At 41.6% G+C, this 23,933-nt stretch overlaps 1 protein-coding gene across 1 annotated transcript; it reads right to left on the reverse strand.

The window, feature by feature from the left end:
- Positions 1-1,419: 1,419 nt before the first annotated feature.
- Positions 1,420-21,543, reverse strand: DAD1 (defender against cell death 1). The gene is made up of 3 exons (XM_066274754.1): positions 21,235-21,543; positions 11,236-11,410; positions 1,420-1,653 (listed from the first exon to the last, which is right to left on the reverse strand). Exons 1-2 carry the CDS (start codon positions 21,443-21,445, stop codon positions 11,280-11,282), a joined length of 342 nt encoding a protein of 113 aa, XP_066130851.1. The 5' UTR covers positions 21,446-21,543; the 3' UTR covers positions 1,420-1,653; positions 11,236-11,279.
- Between the last annotated feature and the right edge of the window lie 2,390 nt (positions 21,544-23,933).

Here is a 23,933-nt window from a genome sequence, read left to right on the forward strand (position 1 = left end):
GAGCCTGACCAGGCAGTGGAACAGTGGATAAAGCGTCAAATTGGGACGCAAAGGACCCACGTTCGAGACCCCGAGGTCGCCAGCTTGAGCATGGGCTCATCTGGTTTGAGCAAAAGCTCACCAGCTTGGACCCAAGGTCACTGGCTTGAGCAAGGGGTTACTCAGTCTGCTGAAGGCCCGCAGTCAAGGCACATATGAGAAAGCAATCAATGAACAACTAAAGCGCCACAACGAAAATGATTGATGCTTCTCTCTGTTCCTGTCTGTCTGTCCCTATCTATCCCTCTCTCTGACTCTCTGCATCTGTAAAAAAAAAAAAAAGAGAGAGGGAAAATAAAAATACATGTTAAGCATATTTTTAAATAAATCAAAAATATTATATACTATTAATGTTTAAATTGCACATATGAAACCAAACTTGGTGTCATTAGAAAAAAGTGTAAAGTCGGGGTTTTGAGGGGCCTTCAGAAGTCAGGGCCCAGACCGCATGCTCAAGGCTCCTGCCATTAAATCCTCCTCTGTCCCTCTCCTCAGGGCTCCCAAGCCCCTCAGCCCTCTCCAGCAAGACAGACTATACAGAAATACCCCTTCTCAAGCAAATAACAGCAAACAATCGTCCCTCCCCATGGAGGCAGGCAATCCGCAGCCTTCCACAGACTAGACACACATGGTGCTGCCCCAATCCAAGTGAGCAAACCTAAAGAACACTTGTTTACTCAACAGATACTTCACCACTACAGCATATATCAGCTATAAATTTGGGTGCAAACAGTTCAATTTCTAACAAAATGCTTAATGATACAGTCCCAGGAAAGCATTGTATCTTTAAGAACCACCTGTAAAAACTGAAAGATTAACAAAGGATTAACACCTTTTGTCATTAACTTCAAATACACTTAAAGAGAACATGGAAGAACCTGACCAGGCAGTAGCGCAGTGAATAGAGCGTCGGCCTGGGACACAGAGGACCAAGGTTCAAAACCCCAAGGTCACTGGCTTGAGTGCAGGCTTATCTGGCCTGAGTGCAGGGTTGCTGGCTTCAGTGCGGGGTTGCTGGCTTGAGCGTGGGTTGCTGGTTTGAGCATGGGATCATAGACATGACCCCATGGTCAATGGTCACTAGCTTGAGTACAAGGTTGCTGGCTTGAGCAAGGGGTCACTCGCTCTGCTGTAGACCCCCACCCCCCAGTCAAGCACATATGAGAAAGCAATCAATGAACAACTAACGTACAGCAACAAAGAATTGATGCTTCTCATCTCTCTCCTTTCCTGCCTATCTGTCCCTCTCTGTCTCTCTCTCACTAAAAAAAAAAAAGAATATAGAGGAAGATTCACAGTTGCAAGTTATCAACTCCTAGAAAACTTTGCAGAACACTGAAGAAAAGAAAGAATAAAAACAGAAAAATAGAGCCAGAGGCATAGAAAGGCATGGCATGGAGTTTATTTGAAAAGCAAGCAGGTTACACAATGAAGGGAGAGATCATGTAAATAAATGCTCATTAAAAAGTTCTGACACAGAAGCAGGGAACTTCTCTGGCCCTCAGCCAGCACACCAAACCAGAGCCAGCAGTACATATAAATCTGAAGAAAATTCATGTGTCCGACAAGCTGCCATCTCAAGAGCTCTTCTCCAGGGGAAATCAAAAAGTGAACCTAAAAGAAAAAAGTGGAAAGGTCAGAGGAGACATGCAAGGTTTTATAAAATGTTTTATGATACTATAGACAGCGCCCCATGTCCTGGACAATATTTAAACAAGGCTAGAACCAGAACAAAGCAAATATTTTTCATTAAACATTTTATAGAAGAATCCATAAAAATTAACAATCAAATCTGAGGTCCCAACACACCAAGGCAAAGCTGACTAGGAATTGGTAGCCATACGTTCTAACTCCAGCTCTGCAATTAGCTGCTCGCCTTTACCTCAGTCCCTCTGACCCTTCAGGCCAACTCTTAGAGGTGAGGACGCAGCAATTTAGCCGAAAGGGCTTCTCTGGATCTAGCAGGCTTATAAAGCACTAAGTTCCACTTTGGGGGAGGATGAAGAAAGAATTTAGGAGAGAAAGTAAAGAAAAACTCCCAATCTCAGATTCAATAAAGGAAATACAAAAGAAATAGCTTTGTTTTCATTTAAAGATGTTTATTTTGGGAAATAATATGGAGAATTACTCCAAGAAGTGTCCACACTGCTGCTAGAGTCGGATGAGTTAAGTCATGAGGTGAGCCCTGCCTCGCCTCGCCTGGGCCTTCCTTCCTAGTGCCCAGGAGAGCTGTGCTCCAGTACGGTCGAGTCACGAGGAACCCCTTTGCCCTGGCGGCTCCAAAGTCCCTGGCCATAAGCAGTCGATCTTCCCGCAGGGAGCCATACAGACACTGTAATTTTCTGTGTGTGTCATGACTTGAAAAAGCTTAGGAAACAGTACCTTTCAGAAAAGTTGAGCTACCACAGGAAGTAAAAACAGCACCACCTAATTTTGTGTATTGGTTCTAATCTGGATTCCAGCATCAGTTTTAAAAAAGTATCTTCTGACTTCTAGCCATGCTTTTACTTCACTAACAATGGTACTGAGAGAAATATTACATAATTTCAGAACATTTCTACATCACTGGAATTGTGAGAAATGTGTAAAGAAAGAAAAAAAAACCAGGGAACAAAAAGTACCCACAATGCCAAAAAAGACAAAGACATATTAAAACTCATCTTTCTATGGCGTCAAATTTCTTAAAGCAACAGATATGAATTAATATAACATCAGTTCTAATGGCCCAGGTGAGAGGGCTAGAGCATAGGGCCGTTTCAGTCAAGAGGTGACTCACTTACAATTATAAGAGAAATCCTAGTTTAATACAAAACTCAAGTTTTGAGATTCTATGATATTAAAACATTTAAATCTAAAACAATAGAGCTGGCCCTCAAGCAAGTAAAAATGACTCATGAGAGTAAATCACTTTGATAGTGGTTTTCAGAAAATTCTATTTACAAAGATCTGCTCCCTTCTTTTAAAGCAAGAATATATTTACCAGACAGTTTTCTAAAAGCAGAGGTTCTAGGATTCTTTGAAATGTTAGTTCAGTAAAACTGGCCTACTCAACAGGCTCAAAAGAATGGTTTCCACTGCTAACCAAGAAGATAAAGGTTTCAGGAAACTAATAGAATTTACTCCTCTGAAAGCAAGACATGCAAAATGGAAGGCACCTACTGAGAAAAGTTAGCGTGACTTCTATTTCTCTCATGCAGAAACCACAGCACCACTTGATCAATCTATTTCTAATCATCCTAAAGAAAGCAAGGCACAACACAAAGAACTGTTAAAAAATAATTACTCTCTGTACTGATACAAAAGATAATGCCAGACAGGGTCATTTCTATTTGGAATCTGTATCCCTCTCCAGCAGCATCTCTATTCACACATGAGCACTGAGCAGGTATGTTCAAATACTAATTTTCCTTCACATCCACTTCATCCTGGATCCTGGGCACCCAATTAAAACTGGAATTAGACAAAATGTAAATCAAAGGCCATTCTGCAGAAATCCTAGGTTCAGTGCTCAACCTGGGAGTCTGACAGATTTTTCCAGAACTATTCTGACCAACATTAAGGCCACAAGCCACAAATGACTATATAAACTTAGTTAAAATTAGATAAAATTCAAAATTCCACAGTCACTTAGCTTCATTTCAAATGTTCAATAACCACATGGTGGCTACCATCCAGGTAGCACAGACTTAGAACATTCCCACACTGCAGAAAGTCCAGGGTCACCCTCTCTGGACAAAGTCAGTTCCCTTGCATTTCTTCTGGTTCACATCAAAGGTAACCAACTTGGCAGAAACATTTTAGATAGCCTGACTTCACCCTTTCTTATCTACCTCTCCTGTTTTTTCCATTTTAAAAAAAGCAACCTTAATGTTTTTAACAAAAACTGAACAAGATGAATATATTTCTCATCCAAAGTCTTCCAACATAATAAAGGAAGAAAATAAAATTCTGCATCAAAATGTCTTTCAGTGCCCACTTGGTCACTTATTAGTTCCAGGGTCTAGACCAGTGGTAGTCAACCTGGTCCCTACCGCCCACTAGCGGGCGTTCCAGCTTTCATTGTGGGCGGTAGTAGAGCAACCAAAGTATAAATAAAAAGATAGATTTAACTATAGTAAGTTGTTTTATAAAGATTTATTCTGCCAAACTTAGCGAAAATACGACATAAAGTACTTGGTAAGTAATTATTATTATATGCTGTAACTCTGCTTTATAAATTTTATAAAGTAAAGTTACTTCCCTACTTTATAAATCACCATTACTATGGAACCAGTGGGCAGTTAGAAAATTTTACTAGTAACAGAGATACAAAAGTGGGCGGTAGGTATAAAAAGGTTGACTACCCCTGGTCTAGACCATGGTTGAACTACTTCATGTGTAACAAAAAGACTACTGTTTGTCCATCTCCATCAGAGGGTGGGACGTGAGGAGCACATGGGCTGCGTGTGTAGAAGTGTAAGTGGAATGGATATAAGTCCTGCAATCCTGGTGCTAGCTATAATGCATTTTACAAATGTTGTCTAATTTTGTAGAAGGCCTTGTTTAAACATTATGGATTTTGTTATAGACAGTCACACTTTAACTTTCCCGTGAACAGATGATGGGAACCTGGTAATAAGTATAAAAGCCAACAATTAAAGAAAAAAGAAAAAGAAAAGGCAAAGCCCAACTGAGGATCCACACAAATAGCCCAATTCTCCCTGAACACAATAGGAACTATCATGGATTCTACTCATCAGAGGCTTCGAAGCTGCAGGAAACTCTGAAGAAGATCCAGGCCAATCCCTCACGATGTAGACAGGGAAAGTGGGAGTGAGGGACAAGTTTATTTGTCCATTCCACAATGCAGGTCTTTCGACTTCTAGTCTAATATTTATTAAGTTTTTCCCTTAGCTTCTTTCTTTCACAGCACTCTCCACATGTCTTAGCATCCATATAAGTAATGATACAGCTATTTTAGATAGCATTTTCTTGCAGTTAAAAATGATTCATTCCTGGCCCTGGCCGGTTGGCTCAGCGGTAGAGCGTCGGCCTAGCGTGCGGAGGACCCAGGTTCGATTCCTGGCCAGGGCACACAGGAGAAGCGCCCATTTGCTTCTCCACCCCTCCGCCGCGCTTTCCTCTCTGTCTCTCTCTTCCCCTCCCACAGCTAGGGGCTCCATTGGAGCAAGGATGGCCCGGGCGCTGGGGATGGCTCTGTGGCCTCTGCCTCAGGCGCTGGAGTGGCTCTGGTCGCAACATGGCGACACCCCGGAGGGGCAGAGCATCGCCCCCTGGTGGGCAGAGCTTCGCCCCATGGTGGGCGTGCCGGGTAGATCCCGGTCGGGCGCATGCGGGAGTCTGTCTGACTGTCTCTCCCTGTTTCCAGCTTCAGAAAAATGAAAAAAAAAAAAAAAAAGATTCATTCCTCACACACTTATTCAACAAACATGCATTGAAACAGCCTCTAAGCCCTGAGGCCCAACCCTAAGTGGGAAAGATGGGGAAGTGAACCAAGTTTCCTAATGGTGTGTAAGTGCAGCATTAGAGGCATGCACGGTGGACCCTCCAAGGACCCCAGCAGAGGCTCCTCTGCAACTTGGGGCTGAAAATGACTTGGAGTAGGAACCATCAAGCTGAAAAAAATGGAGAAAATGAGGCAGGGAGTTAGGGCAACAATGAACTTCGTAATCACAAATCTACTCGATATTCTCATTCTCTCTCTCTGTCTCTCTGGTAACTTTAAATAGACCAACTACAACACAAAGCTCAACCACCAGCTGGAGTGTCAATTAGTATTTTTCAGTAGGTATAATAAGCAGACTCGAGGTTTTAATAATAGGTAAAGAATTAAACTTGCCCTCTGAGGAAAAAGGGGGGTGAAGAAAAATTATGCTGTTTAGCTCAAAATATATTCTTCAAATTTAGAACAGTTTCCTTTTTGAAAACTTATTTGATGGCTGAACCTAATTCACTATAAGGTGAAATGTCAACAAAAAAAATAAATTAAAAAAAAAACAGCCTTGCCTGACCAGGCAGTGGTGCAGTATATAGAGCTTTGGACTGGGATGCAAAGAATCCAGGTTTGAAATCCCAAGGTTGCTGGCTTGAGTAAGGGGTCACTCACTCTGCTGTAGCCCCCCAGTCAAGGCACACATGAAAAGCAATCAATGAACAACTAAGATGCTACAACAAAGAACTGATGCTTCTCATCTCTCTCCCTTCCTGTTTGTTTGTCCCTATCTGTCCCTCTCTCTGTCTCTGTCACACAAAAAAAGCCTCTCCCAACAAAAAATTACAAATTATTGCCAGGGGGAAGTCATGTTGAGAGCAAAAACAGGTCTAGAACAAACCAAAAGGGAGCTCTTGAACTGACAAGGTAAGAAAAGGAAATAAAACCTGCACAGGAGCTTTCCTATGTATCAAAAGTCTTAGGCCACTGAAAGGCTCCAGGCCCTTTGTGCCTAACTCAACACTGCTCACTTCTGGCCAGGATATAAAGCAATCCCCCACCCAGCATCTGAGCCAGCTGAACCTCTGCTGCCCTCCTGTGACTGGAAAAAAATAGGTTTTATCACAATGATATCAGGGGCTTCTTCCCCCAAACTCAAACCTCTTTGTAGTACAATGTCTCAGAATATGAAACGTACAATCCACTAGGTGGCAGTAGAACCTAAAAAATAATATTTGATTTCCTCCTGAGAGAATTCTCTAGATCACTGATGAACTTGAAAAGCCAACAGTAATTGCATATTTGTAAATAGTACTGCTTGTCAGAGTTAAGTTCTGCCCAGCCCTGTAGCTACCCTGCCTCATCCAGGATTAAATGTTATGAATTTTTAAAGACCTCTGGGATACTGGCCTGCATTATAAAAACACAACACTAACACGGTTTAACACAAGCATTAGCCAAAACTATCTCCATGAGGCTGAGCACATTTCCAAGCTTAGATGTGAGCCTCTGTGCCCATTCCACTTTACCCTCTGATCCAGGGCCCGAGTCCAGAAGTCTCCTTCCCAAACTGTGACCCAATATGGCTATGTCCCCCTTTTCTTCCTTTCCCTTGGGAACACCAAGAGAGTCGGCCATTTTTTTTTCTGAAGAACTGCACAAAGAGCTATGGAAAAACAAATAAAGTAATTACAGAGTATAAAATTTTAAATATTCAAATCTACTTAATTACTGTGTCACGCATTCATTCGAAAAAAACTGCCACCTAAGTCACAGACACTGGTCATCGCTTTAAATATCCATGAATTCTCCCAACTCAGAAGCTTACTAGAATTTTTCACCTTTGTAGTTACACATTTATGATAATCTAAATACTGAATCTATTCTTGAGCGCCAGAACAGCCATCTTTCAGCAGCGCTGCCAACGGAGCGGCTTTTATCCCAGGATTTCTCAAAAGGCCATCTTGGGACATATTGTCAAGAGACCACAAAATCTAAAGTTTGGCAAAGGTTGGACTTAATAGATCTAGATTTACATTAATCCTGACTGAACAAAACTGCCACAAACTTCCAGTCTTACAGCAGAGGAAAGGAAATGGGACTGGAGAGGAATTCAAAGGGAACTTCAGCTGAATCCACTCTGTTCAAAATCCATTAATTCTAGGTGGTGGATACCTGGGTGTCTGTTTTATTCTGACTTCTTCTGTATTTTATAAATTGTCATAATAAAAACAAAGAAAAAAAAGCACCTGACCAGGCAGTGGCGCAGTGGATAGAGCGTCGAAATGGGATGCAGAGGACCCAGGTTCGAGACCCCGAGGTCGCCAGCTTGAGTGTGGGCTCATCTGGTTTGAGCAAGGCTCACCAGCTTGGACCCAACGTCACTGGCTTGAGCAAGGGGTTACTCAGTCTGCTGAAGGCCCACGGTCAAGGTACATATGAGAAAGCAATCAATGAACAACTAAGGTGTCGCAAGGAAAAACTGAAAATTGATGCTTCTCATCTCCATTCCTGTCTGTCCCTATCTATCCCTCTCTGACTTTCCCTCTGGCTCTGTTAAAAAAAAAATTTAAAAGAAAGAAGAAAGGAAAGCAATGAGGGGGAGTAATAAAATAACTGGTAACTTTTTAAATACATTTCTTTAACTCTACAATTGTCAAATACCTTATAGTAAACAACCTTAAGGAAAAATGGGATATAAAATTTTTTTGAAGTCAGACTGTATTATCAGACTTATTAGTTACAAGGTATCTAGCAGCAAAGCTTTCAGAACCTGTTTTTCATCTGTAAACAGAATTAGCATGCCTATCCTAATGAGGTAATTTTAAAAATAAGACGCAGAACAAGAAGCACTGAAAGCCTGGCCCGAGGTGAGCTTTCACTATCTGTTAATGCCAACTTCCTTACTGCTCCGGGAAAGAATTTATTTTTTTAACTCAATGCCATTTTCTTTTGATCTATATTTTTCAGAGTTGCTGCTGGTTTTAAATGTTACGGCCAAATTCATGCAAGAGCAGCACACTACAGATGTTTACTCTTTTTATACCCAACTTTTAACATACTTGGCAAGTATAAAGAATGTTCAATCTGTTTTGTTCCTCTACCTTCTGAGTTGGTATAAATATTGAGAACTTGCTTGGAAAACTGTTTTAAAAGTGTTACGTCGGCCCTGGCCAGTTGGCTCAGCAGTAGAGCATCAGCCTGGCATGTGGAGGTCCTGGGTTCGATCCCCAGCCAGGGCACACAGGAGATGCGCCCATCTGCTTCTCCACCCTTCCTCCTCTCCTTCCTCTCTGTCTCTCTCTTCCCCTCCTGCAGCCAAGGCTCCATGGGAGCAAAGTTGGCCCAGGTGCTGAGGATGGCTCCATGGCCTCTGCCTCAGGCACTAGCATGACTCCATTTGCAGTGGAGCAAAGCCCCAGAGGGGCTGAGCATCGCCCCCTGGTGGGCATGCCGGGTGGATCTCGGTCAGGCACATGCAAGAGTCTGTCTGTCTGCGCCCCCCTACTCCTCACTTCAGGGGGAAAACAAAGTGTATGTCACACTGCACATAGAATCAAGTGAGAAGCACATAAAAAAGGCAAATAGATGTAGGTTAGAATTTGAGAACAGGACAGTAAACTATGTCAAATAAAGGGTCTCAATAAAAACCCCTGTGCAGTCCATCAGGTAGAACATACTCTCTATAAGGATTTCACACTGCAATCTGGAATTGGAAGGTTTTGCTGTACCCGGGCCTGGCCCATGATTCCCAACTGAACAGGCGGCTATATTTCAGTTACAATAGTCTGCAGTACGTAGTTTCTGCTAAGCCTGCTTTCTTTGGTCTCTGTTTTTGTCATAATTTTAAAATACTAAGTTCTCTGCACTAGTCCTCCTCCAGTCACAACAGCCCTAAGAAATAATTCTGCATGATTTATCTCCTTGAGTCCAGAGAACTTCCTAGAAATGTTTGTGCTGTCCCTTTCTTAAGCATACAGATGACTCATCTAGAAAAAATAACCCGAGAAATCTACAGTAAGGCAATCAGAAGACTTATGACCTTTCCAGAAAAGTTATTATCAGGGAGCCCAAGAGTTACTCATGATGTTTGCAGGCCTAAGGTCAATGTTGGCGGGTCAGCTTTCTACCTGCACTTAGACAGTTCTCACCGGTCAGACCTTGTCTTTCGCCTCTACATAGTGGCTTCCTTCCCTCCACTCCTACAGCATTTTGTTCACATCTTTAGTACGGCTTGCACAATGCTGTATTTAACTGCTGTGTGTGCAAGCCTTTTCTCCTACTATAAGGTAGGAGCGATATTTTACTTTTCGTTTTATACCCAGTACAAGGCATTGACTGGCACATAGAAAAGAGAGGGACAACTCCTGATCAGTTCTCCAGAGTTAAACTGTATTAGAATAGTAGAGAAGTGGTTCCTAAACTTTTTCAATGAAAGAAACCACCTCTATAACCTTATCACTAACCAAAAATGAAGCCTTACCTGAATTAACAATTGTTTTTGAGGCAACACCAATTATGAAAAGGATCTATGTACTATAAGTAACTAATTCATACCAGAAATCGAAGTATAGTCATTGTCACATTATTGTGTTCACCTAGTACATGGCTGCTCTAACTCTTGTGCTGGATTTCTCATCAGTACAAAAATGACAGCTTCCCAAAAAAAGTGATACAAAGAAGTTGGTCCTGAGATATTCTTCCCCTAAACAGGGTAACATTTCCTAACGTTTTCTTTTCTCTACTACCCCATAAATACTACAACATTAAATTTTGTAGTGAAAAGGCAAAGAAAAGAGTACATTCATTGGTCAGTAAGCTGCATGGGGTATTGGAAGAGCTCTAAACCAAGAGCACCACTGGACTAAGACACTATTCTACAATCATTTATGTGGCCAGGGAAGGCCACTGGCTTATTCTGAACCTCTGTCTTCTGATAACTAAAACATGTTATATAGAGTTTGGGAAGTAGGAGCTTTCACATTCTGCTTGGAAGGGAGAGGGGAGAGAAGAGCATACCACCCATAGGGAAGAAGAGCATGCCACCCATAGGGGAGAGAAGAGCATACCACCCATAGCGGAGAGTGCAAGCAAAGAGGGCTTTTCAACTTGTCAGTGAAAACAACTCCAGCTCCAATGCTGTTTTATACATGTAGAACCTATGACCTACAAGGTATATAAGTTTGTTTAGGGAAAATGCTAAAAAAGAGAAAATGGCAAGTAAAAAAATGGCATCACATCCTAAAGTGTTCTCCCGAGCTAATCCAATTTCCCCTTTTATTTCTACTTTAGCATATATATTAGCAAATGGTCACAGTCATTTACTCAGCATATACTGGATGTCTGTCAGGTGTAAGCACTATACTAGGTATTTTGGGGAGAATGGCCCAGCATTTAAAGTCACCTAAGATCAAAATCAGAAAAAAATTAGAGCAAATATAAAAGCAAAATGTACAATTTTTTGTCCCTTCCAAAATCTCAGTTATTTTCATGGAGTTATTGGTGCAGAAATTTATGTATTAGCTACAGGCAAACTCCCATTTTCTTTTACCTTAATGATTTGCAGAACAGTGAGAAAAAGCAATGACCAAGAGCGGCAGCACTGAAGAATCATGATGATAATGTATACTGTGCAGACTAATGAAAAAGTGTGCAAACATCTTACAGCGATATAGGAACCTTGCCAACCATGATTAAAACCAGCCCCATCCAATTTCCATTTCTAAAATCAACATGATGGGACAAAGGCTGTGATCACCACTTACATTCTTCTAGTCTCCCACTCCTCAATTAAGAAAACAGGAATGACTCAGCCAACGAAGTTCATGACAACAAGGTGCAGGATGGTGCTGGCAAAGAGAAAATCAGCAAAGGCTCGCTCTGGGGAGATGCCTTGGAAATCCGCTTTGTTCTGTGGGTTGATCTGGATTCTCAGACAAACTATACAAGAAACAAAGCACAAAAATTATTATCTAGAAATATAAGACAAATATGACTGCTAATGAGCACAGACATACCCTGTGACCCAACAATTCCGTTCTAACACGCATCAAAAGGAATGTGCAGGAACACTATCCATGACAGCCCCAAAATGGAAGCATCTAAATGTTTGTCAACAGTAAAATGGATAAATTATGGCATATGTATACAATGGAACACTATTTAGCAATGAATAGGGGAAGGAGAAATGGAGGAAGGTGGTAAAAAAGGTACAAACTTCCAGTTATAAGATAAATAAGTACCAGGATGTGATGTCCAGCTTTATGATGATAGCTAACACTGCTATATGATACACACGAAAGTTGTTAAACAAGTAAATCCTAGGAGTTCCCATCACAAGAAAATCCTTTTCCTTTCTTCTTTTTTTTTTTTTTTTGTATTTTTCTGAAGCTGGAAACGGGGAGAGACAGTCAGACAGACTCCTGCATGCGCCCGACCGGGATCCACCTGGCACGCCCACCAGGGGCGACGCTCTGCCCACCAGGGGGCGATGCTCTGCCCCTCTAGGGCATTGCTCTGCCGCGACCAGAGCCACTCTAGCACCTGGGGCAGAGGCCAAGGAGCCATCCCCAGCGCCCGGGCCATCTTTGCTCCAATGGAGCCTTGGCTGCGGGAGGGGAAGAGAGAGACAAAGAGGAAGGAGAGGGGGAGGGGTGGAGAAGCAGATGGGCGCCTCTCCTGTGTGCCCTGGCCGGGAATCGAACTCAGGACTTCTGCACGCCAGGCCGACGCTCTACCACTGAGCAAACCGGCCAGGGCCTTTTCCTTTCTTTTTTAATTGTACTGTCTCTACATAAATGTTAACTGAACCTATCATGGTAATAATTTCACTGGTATATGCAAATAAAACCATCACGCTGTATGCCCAAATCTTATATAATGATGTATGTCATAAAACTGGGGGGCAGGGGGAATCAGCAAACCAAAAAAAATAATAAAAGATGGCTTCTGCAACTATAATGTTGAGCAACACAATCCAGGCACAAGAAATATATGCTGCATGATTCCATTTATATAAAGCTTAAAATAAGGCAAAGCCAATCTAGGGTAATACAAGCCAGGAGAGTGGCTTTTATCTTCCACAGGAGGAGGGATGACTGGTAAGGTACAAGGCAGAGGCCTCTAGAGTGCTGGTAGTTTTCTTTCCTTTTTTTTTTTTTTCCCAAAGTGAGAATCAGGGAGGCAGAGAGATAGACTCCTGCATACTCTCAACCGACGGACCAGTATCCACCCGGCAAGCCCACCAGGGGGCGATGCTCTGCCCATCTGGGGCGTTGCTCTGTTGCAACTGGAGCCATTCTAGCACCTGAGGTGGAGGCCATGGAGCCATCCTCAGTGCCCAAGCCGACTTTGCTCCAATGGAGCCTTGCCTGCAGGAGGGGAAGAGAGAGATAAAGAGAAAGGAGAGGGGGAAGGGTGGAGAAGCAGATGGGTGCTTCTCCTGTGTGCCCTGGCTGTGAATCAAACCCAGAACATCCACACGCCAGGCTGACGCTCTACCACTGAGCCAACCGGCCAGGGCTTGCTGATATTGTTCTACTTTTTTTTTTTTTTTTGACAGAGAGTCAGAGAGAGGGACAGATAGGGATAGACAGACAGGAATGGAGAGAGATGAGAGGCATCAGTCATCAGTTTTTCGGTGCGACACCTTAGTTGTTCATTGATTGCTTTCTCATATGTGCCTTGACCGTGGGCCTTCAGCAGACTGAATGACCCCTTGCTCAAGCCAGAGACCTTGGGTCCAAGCTGGTGAGCTTTTGCTCAAACCAGATGAGCCCTCACTCAAGCTGGCGACCTCGGGGTCTCGAACCTGGATCTTCTGCATCACAGTCCGATGTTCTATCCACTGCGCCACCGCCAAGTCAGGCAAACATCTTGATTTCGGTTGTGACAAGATAGGTGAATTTAAAAACTCATCAATTTGTACACTTAAATTTTATGCTCTTTGTTTTTAAGGAAAAAAAATATAACCTCTCAGAGTTAGGGTAAAAACCAAAGGCTTACTCAGAAAGAAAATAATGATATATAATCAAAAAATCTTCAGAACTCTCATCTCCTGATTAAGTTTTAAATTACACCTTGATTAGAAAGTAGTTGAGACAGTAACAAGGGGCTGGGCTGAATGACAAAGTTATAAAGCTGTAAATTATTTTCAACAGATTGTGAAGAGTGGATAGCAGAGATTATAAACATAAGATGCTTATCTGTAGGACCTCACAGTTGTAGAAAATCTTTTATCTCAAAGTTCTAGCAGCTACTTGTCTCAAAAAGGCAAATGACCTAAGCTACAATAACTTTGACAAAGAACTCTCCACTGCCCCATTCTACACCCTTGAAGACTCCAACCTGACACATTAGCCACCATCATCATTTGACACGAAAAGGGAGCTCAAGGGATACACTTTCCCAAAATACCTTTATGCCTGTGATAAATGATAACACTACTTAAGAAAACCCAAACTTGCTTCAGGCTAGCCCCCGTCCCATCACTAACCAAGAAAAGGAAACAAAAGGAGCTCTAACCCAGAGGTCAGAAAACTACCAGGCCACTTCTCCAAAGTCTATCACCAAGGCAACCGAGTTTTCAGATGCTTAAACATATAAACACTGTGGAAGCACCACTGATCTTTTCAAGCACCTGGACCCTTCAAAATATGAAGGACACTGACTGAAACAAGGGCAACCAATTAAAATCCTGCTGTGAAAATGGAGTACACTGGTTCATGCATTTCAAAGAGCAACTGGCAATATCTATTAATATTTAAAATGTTTTTACCTTTTGACTAAGGAATTTATCTTACAGAACAATGACATTCTAACAGCATGCTTATAAAGTTGGGAGGAAAATGAAAAAGTCCAATCATCATCAAGGGGATTATTTAAATAAATTACACTACATACATGCAGTGAAATCTCATGCAGTCATTCAAAGAATGACTTAAATCTCTATAGGTTGACAGTAAAGCTATCCAAGACATATTACATCCAAAAAAAAGCCAAAAAATTATTCTCTTCCATATTTTGTAAAGTGTGTATATATAGAGATAATATTATTTTCTCATGTTTTAGTTGGACTCTAGGAAAATATGGAGAAATAGATACCAAATTATTAATAGTATATCTATTGGTATGAAGGACAGGGGTAGTGTTTTGGGAAATATGAGAGGACAAAAGAAAAGAGAAGCTCCTCATGAAGGTGGATAACAAACTGATGTGTTATGATCACAGTACCTAAGTATTCCAATGACAACAGAAGTACGCTGTCCTGCTGAGATGCACCGGGCTGTGAAGCTCATAAGAACCAGCACTCCAATTGATCCATAAAACGCCCAAGAGGTGGTAAGAGTGGACATGCTGGGGGGAGGCTGCATGATCATCCCGGAATCTTTCCAAAGTATACTCACCATCCCAGAATCTGATAAGCCATCCCCAGGTGGAGAATCACAACATTCCAGAGTCTACGACAGGGTGTCATATCCCTCAGATACACTGGGGTACACAAAAGGCAAAGAACACCTGTTCAAAGAGCTCCTCCACAAATGATCCTCCACAAGTGCTCTCTCCCTGAGCACTTCCAAAGTTGGACATTTACTACTTCCTGAGGCAGCCTATTTCATTTTAGCAATACTAATTTAATCTATCTCCTTAAATGTTTATTCATGCTGCAAAATACTAACTGAGCATCTATTATGTGCCATGCATTGTCTCAAGTGCTGGGAATATGCTACCGAGCAAGACAGAGCAAGTCTTGCTCCCAAGGAACTTACACTCCCGTGGAGAGAAACGTATAATAATTAAGTAAGCAAATAAAGAATGAAATATCACATAGTGATATGAGCTGTGAAGTAAATCAAACAAGGTAATAAGAGAATGACTAGGAAACTATTTTTTATTTGGTGGTCACAAACCTCTCTAAGAAAGTGCTAATTTAAGACAAAATTTAAAAGATAGGAGCCAACATGCAAAGGTCTAGGGGCAGAGCATTCCAGGTAGCAAAAACAATCTTGACATGTTCTTGGTATAACAAGTCAGACTGACCAGACTCTAGTGGTCAAAGGCAAGAGAGGCTGGGCAGGAAGGCTCTATCTGGACTTGCATATCAGACAGCAGTGAAGATGGCAACTGGGCAACTGGATTTACTACTCTGGAATTCAGGGAACAGATCAGAACTAAAAACATAATTGTGTTCATCACAGTTACAAAGACATTATTTAAATTTGCCTGTAAAATGAAATACAGAGATGAGGTGTCAAGAACCGCGCCAGAGAAACACTGGCACAAACAGTAGGAAGGAAAACCTATGAGGTGAGAAGAAACAAGGTGAGTGTACTTTACTAGAAGCTTCAAGAAGAAAGTATTCCACACAAAAAGGCAGCCAACTTCAATATGTTAAATGCTCAATGTTGCTGAGCACTCAGGTAAGTGAGGGAGATGGCCGTTAGATCTAGCACAGGGGTCTCAAACTCAACTCAGCATGTGGGCCACAGAGCAAGATCACAGCCCTTCGGCGGGCTCACTAGGTCTACAAAAGGCAACTGTTACGCAACACTTTTCTCACTGCAGTTGAAAACAAAAAAAAATCAGTACAACAAGCACAATCGTACATGCAGTTTACTCAGTGTCACAAAAAGACCAGAAACTGTAGTTAGCATCACAACTGCTGTTAACTAAGCTAATATCTAGCTAGGATGCTAGAGAAATGAAAAATACAAGTAGGCCCCTAGGCTTACTTAATTTTATCCAAAATATTTTGAACTTCGTGGATTAGTCTGCGGGCCGCACAAAATTGTTCGGCGGGCCACATGCGGCCCGCAGGCTGCAAGTTTGAGACCCCTGAGGTAGTTTCACTTAGTGGTGGAGAAAGACCAGCACACCAAGAGTGGGTTAAGGAACGAATGGAAAACGAGAAAGCACAGACTGCAACCCGACTATTCTTTGTAGGAATTCTGTGATGATGGAGAAGAAAGAAATGGAATGAAAGTGGAAGGGGTATCGGGTCAAATGAGTTCTTTTTAATTGGACAATATCAGAGCATGTTTGTATGATGAAAGGACAGAGGAGAAAGAGAGAAATCAATGACACAGAATGGAAGGAAGATTGCAGAAGCTGAGTCCCTGAGTGAGCAGAGGACTGGATCCTCTGCACAAGGGAAGGCTCTGGACTTGGACAGGAAAGGGAACATCCTCCACCATCACGGGAGGTAAGCTGAAGAGTAGGAGTGCACGTGCAGGCGGGCTCCTGACTCCTCCGCGGGAAGATCAAAGGAGTCCTCTCTACTTTTTCAGTGAAAAAAATAAAGCAAGATCATCTGAGAATAAAGAAAAAGAGAAAATATAGAAGAGAGTGGAAAGAAAAGTTATAAAGCATATTTTAGAAAAGCAAACATATCAGGGAAGTATTACAGGACCACTGAGCAGGGCTGAGTGCCAATTTGTGTTCCTCTTCTCACCAGTACTTCTCCATCACAGCACTATATCCAAATTTACTTGTCTGTATCCCCAACTCCATTATAAGCATTGTGACAATAGAGACCAGTTGTGTTTCACAGTTGAATACTCAGTTCCTTGGCAGAGAACCTGGCACATAATTGCTCAGTATTCCTTAAATTATTACGTGCATGCTCACAATTTAACATACACGGTGTTAAGCACTGAGGATGCAGAGATGAAAAGACAGCCCTTACCCTCAAGGGGCTCACCTTCCAGAGGGAAGACAGACGTGCAAACAAATACAGTACAATATCAAAGTGTCATCTCTCTCTCTCACACACACACACTCTCTCACACTCACACACGGTGAAATAAAAATACAGGAGAAAAGACCTATGCTGGGAGAGTTAGGGAAGGATTCCAAAGGGAAGCAGCACTAGAGCTGACATGTCTAAGAAGTGAAGGAGTTTTCCAGGCAGTCAAGCAAAGATAAAATAGCTTGAGATGTTCAGGGAATATCAAGTAATTCAATAATGCTGGAGGATAAAGTATTAAAGCTAGAGATGTGAACAGGACCGCATCATGGAAGAGCCCATACACCATGGGGGAAAAAAGACACTGTAATTTTTCTTTGGGAACCACAGAAAAATTATAGGTATGAGTGGCAAAATCAGATTTGCGAGTCAAAACAAGCCTGCAAACAGAGTGGAAGATGGATTGGAAGTTGGGAGATCAGGAAGGAAGCTTGAGTCACCTGAGAATAAAGATGTAGGAATAGATGTGAAAAGAGATTTAGAGGACTCCCAGGCACAAGGCTGGCAAACTTCCAATGTCTTGAATAACAATTATAAGAGATAACACAAGAGCCCATAAAAATGATACATAATTCCAAAAAAAAATGCCAGCCCCCAGCCCACACAGCCTAACCACTCCAGAAAGCATTCCAGATTAGGCTTAAGCCTCCTTGCCTTTCAAATCAAACTGCTTTTGTATTTGTTTTTTGGGTTTTTTTAAATTTTTTTTTAATTCATTTTAGAGAGGAGAGAGAAAGGGAGAGAGAGAGACAGAGAGGGAGAGAGAGAGGAGAGAGACACAGAGAGAGAAGGTGGGGAGGAGCTGGAAACATCAACTCCCATATGTGCCTTGACCAGGCAAGCCCAGGGTTTCGAACCGGCGACCTCAGCATTTCCAGGTCGATGCTTTATCCACTGCGCCACCACAGGTCAGGCCTGCTTTTGTATTTGTAAAGTAGGGGAAGCAAAACTATTTTTCTGTTTCAAAGTGTTTCATCTAGATTAGAGAACAGAATAGTCCAGTTGTGAAATGACTTTAAAAAAATATTTCAGGATCAAAGACTTGTTTTAAGGACAGTCTTAATGTTTTCCACTTATCCCTCCTACATAGCACTTGAGCAGAAAGAGGGATTTCAGTTAGGTGAAAAAGCAAAAGGGCTGCCAACACTGGAATGTTAGTCTGAAAAAGGGACACATGTCCTCCTCTAGAGATAGCTAACCACAAGGTAAACTGCTGAGAATGTTTAAAATCTGTAGCAAAGAAAAAATAATGTTCTACTTCTGAGGTCCTTCTAAGTCCTACAATACTGTACACTTTTGATTCAAAAAAAAGATTTCTCAATGGCAATTTTCTTGAAAACTTCTGGCTCTTTCTTGAAACAACATGTTAAGTCTCCAAGGCAAAAAGGAATAGAAGAAAACAGATCATTTTTATCGGGCCCAAATAACACCAGTCGTTTTAAAAGTGCAGTAATATTCTATATTGTTTTAAAATGTACTGATCAATTTCCAAAGAACATCTGCTAAATAAATGCATGCAGACAGAATGGAATAGACTAGTGAACTTTTCCCTTCAATTCATCCCACATGCTAAGTCTCCCCTTACTCAAAAATAAAACAAAACACAAAAAATTCTTATATGCTTCCCAATTACATACAGAATAAAATTCCCTTGGCCTGTACTCAAAGTTCTAGAATGCAGTACTACCAATCAGTATAATCTCCTACAGTTCCCTTCCTCAACAAACTGGACCCCTCCCTTTCCTTCCAACAGGAAATACATTACTGTACAGGGAAGTAAGAAATACCAGCACCATAAATAGGTACAAGGCTTCCCTTCCCAACAATCAGAACAAAGGATATACTTCAAATACTCATTTCCCATTAAAACTAGTCTATACCTGAGGACCTGGGCTAACAAACAACAGAGGAAGCAGGATTTAATAAGGTCGATCCTGACAAAAGAAATGTAGAACGAGACTTGACTTGGGGTAATGAACACAGTATAATATACAGATGATGTTTAGACTTGTACTCCTAAAATCTATATAATTAACCAATGTCACCCCAATAAATTCAATTTTTAAAACAACTTTAAATAATACTTTTTAAATTTTTTATTGATTTTAGTGAGAGAGAGAGAAGGAGGGAAAAAGAGACAGGAACATTTGAGCTGCTCCTGTATGTGCCCTGACCAGGGATCAAACCAACAAGCAACCTCTGTGCTTCAGGATGATGCTCTAATAAATAATACCTTCTGTGATAACTATGAATTGTCATGAATCCTTTCTTTTCCTAAAGGGAATTTCATTTCTCTAGCCCAATTATCTATTATCTAACAGCTTTGGAAATTCCAATCCCCCCAAATTGACTCCACTACTATAGTGCCCTTTCACTAGGCATTCTCTTCAATGACAGCCATGGACTTTTCACTGGGAGGAGGGAAGGGAACCTGCCGATTCTCCTTTAGCCACAAGAGCCTCAAAAACAGGACTAGGCATATGGCATAGTTATCTGCTCAAAAACCTTCCGGTTTGGGCACACTATTAATCTATAACTCCAGTCCACTCCCATTCTTCAGTAAACCACAGGCTTCTGTGTAGTCCTGGGGAGTCATTTTAACCCTAGAAGCTTATGAAGCTAGAGTTATTTCAGCACAGAGATGTCTTCTTTTTATAAATCAACATCCGTACCCTTTTCAGACCTGAAAAAACAAAATCATCAAATAAAATTCACCAGAGATTCTCAACATTCCTTCTCCTGTCTGGCTAATAAAAACTCTTAGTCACAAACAGTATTTAGAAGAAGAGGAGGGAGTCTATAGCAAAGAAGGTAGAGTATCTCGTGCATCTGTTGATGGCACCACATCAACTTCTGAAGGCCAAAATGCTGCCACAGAGAACTAGATCTTGGTTATCTAAGGCAAAATTCAAAGATAATGAAATATCCATCCCATCAATAGGCCAACTCTGCAACTCCAGGTCAGGTTAGTGCACAAATCATTAAGTCCTTAGGCTTATGTTAAGTTCTGAAGAAAAAGAGAAGGCAAAGTATGTCTGAGTCTGAACTAGCAATATGAATGCATAAAAGCATTCTACAGATTTTTTACTTAAAGCTGCAATGAAGTCTCCAGTCCATTTTAACACAATATTTTGTCTGTAACCCAACTAGATTGAAAACTAGTTGAGGACAGGGAACATCCTTGAATATCTCCAAAGCTTTTCCCATAATACCAATGGGATTCAATTCAAAATACAACTGATGGATTGCCTGATGATCCTGCTGGGGAAAAAAAAAAGCATAAATTCTGACATGTTTCTAAAGTCATGGAAAAGATGGTACCAGTGACTGGCAAGGTCCATGTGGTGACCACCTATGAGCTGGACTAGCTAACACAGCCTGACTTTGGGCAAAAAAAAATGTGGGAGCTATTGGTTCTCATTAAATATGGCAATCTACAAAGTATCAAACGCTGGGAATCCAAAAGAATAACAAAGTTAAAATAGAACTATGTAAATAAAAACTCAGTCCAGGATAGTGAAATATCTGCATCCACAAGAAATAAGTAGGTGAAGCTAAAAGCCAAAAGTCAAGTAACGGGTTATCCAAAGCAAAGCTCCCATATTTCTTACACTGTTCATTGGAACATTTCGGTGTAAGTTAGTAATGATCAGGTGAAGGTGAGAGAGATGCTTCAGAGTTAGGTTTTCCACTATAAAAGTCTACCAACTTTAAAAGGGTGTTCAAGCTAAGTGAAAGTTGGAATGGCATCTTCCTGGACCAATATGAAGTGAAGACCAGATTGAGCAGCAGCGTGAGGGTAGTTTCTTTACAGATTTAATTCCACCTACTAGACGGTTGTTTGGTATTTGGTATGTGGCAAAATTTCTGGGCCTCAACTTCCCCATTCACAAAAAGAGGGCAACGCAGGTTCGTCTCAACTTCACGAGGCGGTGGTCTGATATAAAAAAAAAGACTGTGACAACAAAAGCAAGGGACCCAAGTAACACATAATTACTGCGATTACTTATAGAATCATTACCCGCTAGGATGAAGCTCCCCACACAGGAGATGAAGCCCGAGAGGAAAGAGTTGAAGGGGAAGGTCCCCACGAGGAGACAATAACCGAACTGCAGCGCTCCGGTCAGCAGTATGTACAGGAGGTACGCGTCCAGCAACTTCAGACGCTGAGGCGTGGTGCTCAAGTACTCTTCTAAGAACCGCGAGATGACTGACACTACTGAAGCCGACATGACTACAAGATCAACAGGATCAACAGGCCACTCTGCACTCCCCAAACTCCTTAAGGACACGACCACCACACCGGATGTAGAGTTTGCGCGTGCGCACCGCTGTAACCGGCCTCGCCGATTGGCCAGTTTGCGCAGGCGTAGAGGTAGGCCAAAGGAGCGACACAACTGATGCGCAGACGCAGAGTACACCTACAGAATCAGAACTACAGCCTAGAAAAACTAATGCGCCTGCGCGATGGGTCTTTGCCTGCACTAGAGACTTATACTCTTTCCTGCCCAATTTCTGAATCCACGTTAGTGACGCTCACAGTTGTCCTGGCAACAAGATACTTTGGAAGGAAGAAGGGGAAAGGTTTTACAGAGGACCACGTAGCTACCCAAAGGTTCTCTCTCTGGTCCACCCGTGTCCTCAAAGATTAACTGGTTCTGTTTTGAGTCAATTCCTGACTTTTGCCAGATTCAGTACGAGCTCGGCCCTAACTCTGTTACGGGACCTGTTCCAGATCATTAGAGCAAGTCAGATCACCAGCAGTGAAAACCACTGCGGCGAATCACTGCGTAGGCACCAGTTTAGAAGTGGTTATTTCGGGGAAGGACAGGGCTCGGACCCTGGGGGGTGTTTATGAGTAAGCGCGGTAGAACCTGAGCCCACAGGTATTCCTTCATTCAGCAAACATTTATTGGGCACCTCCTTACGCCCCACGTTGCGTAAGTTGTAGGTACCGTCTAGGGGAGTCATACAGATGTGAAAGCAGGTGCTGTGGGAGAGAATGAAGGAGAAGGTGGGAAGAACGAGGAGTTAGGAGGGTGGGAGAAAAACAGTTGATAAACGTGCATAGAGTTAATGAAGTTTAGCAACCTTGTTATGCCAAGCTGGCGTCTTGAACGCCGTGTAATATCCCAGGATGTCAGTGCTGAAAAGCTCGCAAGAACATTGTCTGGTTCAACCCCTAACCACTCCAACTCATTTCGTAGAGATAACTGAAGGTTTAAGATTTTGTATTTTAACAAATAGGATTAACTACATTTAGCGTTTTAACTTTTTTACAAAATACGGTCCACTTTAATTTCTGGCTTTTGCTGACTGATTTTACATGAATTTGACCTTTCAGACTTAATTCATCTCACCTTTCAGATGCAAGTCACTCATAACCAAGGTACTTTTTCAGCTTATTAATAACTTTGAGCTATCCTAGGTATTCAAACAAAATGCCTAAAACAAGTGAATGACAATGCTCCTTCACTTTCATTTTTTATTTGTGTATAGACTGGAAAATCTATCAGCATCAACTAACGTATCAGTGGTGGGCAAAACCTTGCTTAGGTTCTAGAAAGAAAAATAATCCATGTCCTCAGGAAGGCTTACAATCTGTTTGAAGAGATATGTTTATATTTACACCCACAGAGATTTGCACTTCTGTATGAATTTAAATTCAGCTAAGCTCTCTGATGTTGCAGGGAAGGGGGATAAGTAGGGGGAATGAACAACCAGGCTGCTTTCAATTTCAGCATGATACGGCAAGAAGCAAGTTTCTCTGACTAGTTGAACCTTTCTCCCTGCCTCATCAGCAAGTAGGAGGATAGCTTCTTCATCAGTACAACCTCAAACTTTAAAAGCTAAGCTGATGCTTTTTAATCATTCAGAAGTAGATTCAGGGAGGAAAAGGTGTGTGTGGGGAGGGGGGCGGTTCTATTTCATCAATCAAGCTCCTTCCAGCAGTTTCTCCCATGTTTTGTCTGCCTTTGAGCCAGTCAACTATTATCATTAGCATCTCCAAAGAAATACAGAAAGGGAAAAGCAGAAGAGATGAAAAACCTTAAATTTACCTACAACATACATCCTTTTCTGAGACCTGCAAAGCCAAGCACCAATAGAATAAACTAAAAGCTTTTCTGAACTACTTAAAACAACACAAAAATGTTTTATTATATGTTCAGTTTGTGGGTCTATAATTATTGGAACATTTTTGAATGATCTGTTATTAGGAAATTGCTAATATTAGTGTTTCATTTGTTTAAATAGTTTCAACAGTTTAGATCAGAGTAGTAATATATGTACAAACTCATGTCCAGAGTAGTAGTAGATAAGAGTGCAGCCTCCAGGGTCAGACAATCCTGAATTTGAGCCTTGATTCACCTGTTCAGTAGTGATCTAATCTAGGACAAGTTAGTCTGTCAGCCTCATTTTCTCTTCTGTAAAATGGAAATAACAATACCAGGGTCACTGGAATGTTGTGGTGATTAAATGAAATGTTAAGCATTTAGCATAGGACTTAAAATACAGTGGATGTTCAGTAAGTATTTGTTATTAGTAATTATTATTAATCCTGATAACTATGTCTGTTTCTCCTATTTCTCTGAATAGTTAGAAGTTGGTCAGACCACAGAGTCACAATATTTTGGGCATACAAAAGATGGCACTGGAGCAACTGCAACTCAGGTGGCCCTCAAAGGGCAAAGCTAATTTATAAGTTGAGCCTGACCAGGC

This window comes from Saccopteryx bilineata, chromosome 4 (assembly GCF_036850765.1).
Source record: "Saccopteryx bilineata isolate mSacBil1 chromosome 4, mSacBil1_pri_phased_curated, whole genome shotgun sequence".
NCBI lineage: Eukaryota > Metazoa > Chordata > Mammalia > Chiroptera > Emballonuridae > Saccopteryx > Saccopteryx bilineata.